This window comes from Tribolium madens, unplaced genomic scaffold, assembly GCF_015345945.1.
Source record: "Tribolium madens isolate multiple individuals breed KSU strain unplaced genomic scaffold, Tmad_KSU_1.1 Scaffold_3;HRSCAF=73;Tcas5.2_LG2, whole genome shotgun sequence".
Taxonomy (NCBI): Eukaryota; Metazoa; Arthropoda; class Insecta; order Coleoptera; family Tenebrionidae; genus Tribolium; species Tribolium madens.
This window is the reverse complement of record NW_025401006.1, coordinates 1,152,833-1,159,296: the sequence shown is the minus strand read 5'-3', so window position 1 is coordinate 1,159,296 and position 6,464 is coordinate 1,152,833. Positions and strand designations below refer to the sequence as shown.

Here is a 6,464-nt window from a genome sequence, read left to right as displayed (position 1 = left end):
GATTACAACTTTTTATTTAATTTTTCAGAAACTAAAGTAATTGCTCTCGTTTTTACTAAGATATTTTGTTCTGTTGGTTGCATACAACATTTTATTTTCAGCGAGATAAAGGTATGGGTATACTAATAAATCATCATTTTATTCTAACGTTACAATTATAATAGTCCAACCACCGAAATAGCAAATTGGACACATGTAACTTCCGCTTGCAATTTGTACTAAGACAGCAGGTGACCCTTTTGTGCTGCTAATCCGTAGATAACTCGAAAGCTAAATTCTGTACGGCCCCCAACAGAGAGTGTAGATCAACTGATAAGGCCCAATAGTAAGTAAATTAAACACTCAATATTTTGATTCTGAAAAAAAATATTTTTTAAATAAATAAATAAACAAAAATAAGGTACAACAAAGAAATTTACCCTTAATAATCGTAAAATTCAGAAAGATACAGTGTGTCCCCGGACAGGTAAAGCGACTCAATTTAAAATTTACATTTTTTGGGGTTTAGCTTGGTTAAAGACTAACTTCTAACATAATTTTAGTTTTATAAAGTAAGTATGCTTTGGGGATTTAAAAAAATCTATTTTCAGTTTTATATGTGGCAAATACGACAAAAAGTTAATAAGAAAAGCTGTTAAGAATCAACATCTAGGCTTTTACACCAAATTTCAAAATCATCGGTCAACTAATATTTTCCATTTTTTCCCAAGATAGTTATGCTTTTTAGTAAACAATTATTTAGTATTTAGAAACAATCTAAGTATGAAATTATTTATTTGTAATAATGACTAAAGTTGTAAATCTTATACAACAATGGCAGCTTAGGACAAAAGATGATTAGTTTGCAGTATAATGCAGATTAGGGATTCCTCCGTTTAATGGTAATTGCAGGAGGTAAATATTTCGTTTTAAACTGAATTGTTGTAAAATTTACAACTTTAGTTAAAATTCATTATTTCGGTTGGACTGCCATAATATTAATTTAGTATAGTTTATCACGTAATAATTTCTCAAAATCTCAAATTTGTAAAAGTTTGCAAACTTGCGCACGCTTGTGTATATTTGATTGCGTGTTTACTGATTTACGCGCATTTTTTTGTATTTTTAAACATTTAAAATTGCATAATCTTTCTCTTACATACGTTTATGGCTTCTATTGTATATTTCTATAATTTAAATTAAATGTGCTTCAGAAAACTTAATTTATTTTTATCTTTTACAACATGTCACACGAGTAATAATGGCCAGAAAAATGTTTTCAAGCAACAAACATTACATTTCAAAGATAAAGTGGGTATTAAAATACAGGGTGTAACGAAAACATGGAGAGTAACCTGAGATTGTTTGTTTGGTATAACTCTGTTTTCGGCGCAAAAGCTAACGGAGCAACAAAGTTCCTACTCCATGGTTTATTGCTATTTCTGTTTGTGGAATGAACTATTCTATATACTTGAATTTTTGTAATACCGAGGTTCCACTGTACTTTATTTTAATTTATATTTGTGTTTGCTTTTTATTTCTTTTTTCATCTGTTTATTTAACTATTAATAAATATCATCTAAAAACTGCAATTTCTTTTTATTTCTCTGATGACAAAAATATTTAATATTTGAGTCTCTTCGTTACTCATCGTCCGCTCAGAAAATACTTTTTCTGAAGCTCTAAAATAACCACAAAAAATTCTACAACCCATAATTTATAATAATAGAACACCTAATTAAAAACCCCGTAACATTTGAAAAAGTAGATGAAAAACTTAAAAAGCTTTTACAAAATGTTAAACATGTTAATTTGCAAAAAAAAATATTTTAGGTTTTGCGTACAAAAATAATTTACGTTGTGTTCATGATAAAAATCTCTTATACCTCCGGATAACTTTTGTAGCCATAAAAGGAATAGATAATTTAAATTTTGTTTTATCCATTAAGCGCTTCGTGCTCTATCAAGTCCCAAATCTAAAGAGAAAAAATAGATTTCTACGGTATATATCATGCAATAAATATCTTCGGTTTACCTGTCATATCTAATTCAAGAGTAATTTATTGCAAACTATTTTTACTAAGTTAGTCGATTAGAATGCTTGTCCTCACGAACTGTTCCAATATTTGAACGACTGTCTAAAAGGGGTTGGGTGTTGAGATTCCACCACAAGGGTAGGAATCGGTGCCCGTCACGAATAGATCGTATTCTACATTTCATCTTCTCCAACCTCAATTTCTTTGTTGCTTTCATTAACAATTTTGCGACGATAGAGTTCACTGATTTCACGCTTTATTCAAGAAAATTCTAAAGCATGTTAGTAAATGAGAAGAAATTGAGCGGGAAGGCTCTAGGTGAGCGAATATACAAAGAAGGTATCGAATTATGGAAAAGGCAAAAAGAATTCGCAAGATTAAAGAAACTCAAGGAGCAACAAGAGGTAATTTCAATCCAAAACCATTCGATATTTTGCAAAATGGTGTTTTTAGATACGAGAAATGATGGAAAAATATTACCCATTTGGTCATGGCACCGACATGAAACCAAGGGGTTTGCGGAATTTACGATTGGAGGGTTTATTTCCTAACAAAGATTTCTTGAACGTAGGTTGCGTTCAAAGCATTTCGTATTGATTGTGATAATTGTGTGATTAAGGCTAAACGATTCGCGGGTACTTTTGATCTGGGTCGACCGGGAGGGGGAGCTCCTATAGTTTCCCATGGTAAGAAAATCACAAGGACGCATGAGGATCCTTTTTTACGTTTCCAATTTGGAAGTGACGGCGACCTCAGACGATGGGTGGACAACACTCTGAGGTATAAAACGAACAAAAAGGCTCAAGAGGAGTACAGAAGAGAACTAGGTCAGATGTTAGATGTTTTATAGCACTCATAAAAAATTAAAAGCGAAATAATTTTTCCTCAATAATTAAAATCTTATCTGTAATTATCTCTGTAGGCGCACATAATACATGCTGATTATGTTCAAAAGAATAACTAATTTGCGGTTCCTTTACGTTGTTTTGAAGTTTGCTCTACAGTTCTTTACGCAACTTTTTTGCCAAAGGGTAGAAAATGTACACCTACGATGTTATGGTTCTAAATTGCTTTGCTTTAATAAGACAGAACGTGACTGAAAAAATTCGAATCGCGTTGAGAAATGCTTTCGCTTAATAAATTTCAGAATCCTGATATTAAATACAGTTATTATCTAAATAAGTACATAAAAATAGAATTTAAAAAAACAAATATTATTTTACGAAACTAAGATTTTTATTAGTCAACAAATAATATGTATTTTTATCTGTTTCCACTTTTGTTTTATAAATCGAAAGGTTATTGGATATTAAATAAACTATGTACATGTTATTGATTTTCAGGTCAATATTATGCGCACACAATTCTTAAATTAGACTTAATAACTTTGCTAAATACGTATTTTCATTATTTAAGAAAAGTAAAACAGCTAAAATCAAAAAATTAAATTTCTTGTACATTCAAGTATACAGGGTGTATCAGAATTCGTACTCTAGAGAAAAAAATCAAGTAGTATAAGATATCAGAAACATGGAAAAAATGTTTAAAAAATTCTATCTGTCAAAAAATGTTGACTTAATTCTTTCTCGAAGTTAATTATATTTCTTTAAATATTGCGAACTGAATTTGACTTCTAAGTTTTTATTTCAATATTATTGCTTTTTTTGTCAACTTTTCAGTAATCTTGAGACTAGAGATCACTTCTATAAATACAAAAAAAAAGCGTTTTTGTAGTATAAATTAGCTGTTATGCTTTCGCAGTAACAGTAAAGGTTTTTTATCAACGTTTATGAATAATCCTGACCCTTTTATCTCATAATCTCAATTCTAAAGTAGTTGACATCGTTAGGTACTCAAGATCTTGAGTTTATTGTTAGGAAATGTCCTGACTTTCATGTCAAGTAATTTTTTTTCATATTTTTCTCTTTCTAACTGAATAAATCTCTGAAAATCTTGAATTTAAGATTGTATTTTGTGTATTCAGCTTCTACAGAAATGTGCAGAAAGGATTAAATTATTTTTAATTTCTTATCACACATTTTCAATTTGTTAGAAATTTTCAATTTTTTGTTAACGAAAACCTTGACTTACGAGTATAGTATTTCAAGATTTATTAAGCTTATAAAAAAATTTTACGAAATTTTCTCAAACGATGAGGTACTTTTTTTAACAAAAATTTTGTTTTTTTAAGTTAATTTCTTTCTTATTTTTTTCATAATTATCTTCAATTACTAAACTTTTTCTCAGTTTTAATCCCTTTAAACTTAATTTAATTTTTAAATTGTTGATGTTATGAATTCTTGTTTTATAGAACAAATATGTTAAAGAAAATATTCTTTTCTGTATTTTTGTTGAGTGTGACATTGCTACGTAGATTTTTATGGTTTGAATCTTGCTAAATCGAAAATATTGCTTAATTTTAATATACTGATACTATTGTAAATTATAATATCATTAAGTAACATCATTGCGGGGGATGTTAGTCATTTGACCTTACGGCGATTTTAAATATTTGCAGTGACAAATGTAATAAAATTTATTGCATTCTCAATTTCTGTTAGGTAATAATTTTTAATTTTCTGTTTATTTAAATTTAATGTCAATATGGGCATGGAGTAGGTAATAAAACGAGTGTTTTTTCTCATTAATTTATTATGTTTAAATAAAAATCTGTACAATAAGAGTCGTATAATAATAATCATTCCACACTTTTGCTAATGATTAAATTCAACACCTGTGCAATCTTAAATCTATTTGTTTGAAAGAAAGTGACATTATCGAAATTTCACGCATGTACATTACGCACTGAACACGTCTTTAAAGAATTTAAATAAGCCACATCCTTCTTCTAGAGAAAGCTAATCTCATAAGAAATGTACACAAGGCGAAGCAGCAATTTTCTTCCATTATTACATCCATGATTTTCATTTATTTCAGGCTAAATTTCTTGCTTGATGATTGACAGAAAATGGATGGAAAATTAACTTCAATTAACTTGTTACATAATAAGCTGAATTTTGTACTTCTCATTTCACCGGAATTAATTTAACGACTTAATTATATACCCACTCTAAATTCCGTTTATGTTTGTCTTGAACTGATTTTTCTTAGTGCATAATAATTAATACTAATAAAAGAACTTTTGCATTCATTTTAAAGATCTCTTTCTCAGAATCACATCTTTTCATCTTCTCTTCACATGTGATAAATAAAAATCGCGTGATTGACGCAATGACAAGTTTCATAAGCTTACATGGATTTATTGGTGTTAGCATCTACTAATTTTAATGATACGGCTTTGTTCAAACGTCGCTTTACACCAACAACAAAGATTAATTATTGACTTGTGACAGACGAAATCATTTATGGTGTTAATGCCAGATAAACTTTCTCATTTTTATTTATTATTTACAAAATCTTGCTTAAACACAAAAATTATCATATTCTTATATTGTTTTTTATGCGTTTAAAGACAAACTGGTCGAAGAAAAGCGGGAAATTAAGGAAAAACGCAGAATCGAAGACGAAGAAAGCATCCAAAAACAGGTACGTTATCTAAGGACCCGAGAGTGATTTTTGATAATTTTTCAAGTTTTTGAAAACACCGCCCTGGGGCAAGCAAGGACCAGGTGGTTTCGCTTGGAGAAAACCGAGCTCAATTGGACACAATTTTTTCAAATCTTTGGTAAGCTACACACAAAATCATGTGTAGCTTGCTGATATTAAAATATTTTTATTAGATGTAGCAATTTATGATTAATTTTCGAATAGTTTTCAAAACATTTTTCAAATTTCAGGGATGGTCGACTGAAAACACTTTAAAACAATTGGAGGCTGAAGGGAATGTTAAATCAACTGATAAAAATAATAATGGAAAAAAATCTAATCTTAATAAAGCAAAAAAATACGATCCTGTTTTCTACCCTTGTAAAAATGTGTACACTGGTTCAAAGAACAGAAAACTCTCTCCCTTACTTGAAGGTAAGGAAAATGGAATTGAGTTGGTGCCTCTTTTGGCCAAACAAAGACGATTTCCTTTGAAAGTTCCCCTCGATTCAACAGATGTAACCAATCAGAAAAAAAATTAGTAAGTTTTAATTATAATCATTTGGGGTTTTATTTGTGAACATTTTAGTCTATCATCGCTTTGGCATCGAGAAGGCTCTGCGTATTTGCGTGACTTAACACAGCAAATAACCGATAAGCAAAACAAACAAAAGGTAGGTTTCATTGAAATGAAACATTGCAAAGACTAATTTATTTGCTGATTGTTTAATTATCATAATTTAGGAAATGAAAGCTGAAGACGATGAAACTTATCGACATCATTTTGACACGTGGAATGGATTCTGGGGAAGGCCAGGACATGGTGCCCCCAAGTCAACGGTCAAGAAACAGAGACTGGATCGACTGCTTTATCCTCAAATGGTTCCCATCAGTGTGCACTAA

At 30.0% G+C, this 6,464-nt stretch overlaps 1 protein-coding gene across 1 annotated transcript; it reads left to right on the top strand.

Moving 5' to 3' along the window:
* Positions 1-2,697: 2,697 nt before the first annotated feature.
* Positions 2,698-6,464, top strand: LOC123007600 (the record flags this gene model as incomplete). The annotated part of the gene is made up of 5 exons (XM_044402984.1): positions 2,698-2,842; positions 5,488-5,561; positions 5,813-6,102; positions 6,151-6,235; positions 6,306-6,464. Coding segments are annotated over 5 exons (753 nt in total), but the record flags the coding sequence as incomplete, so codon positions are not given.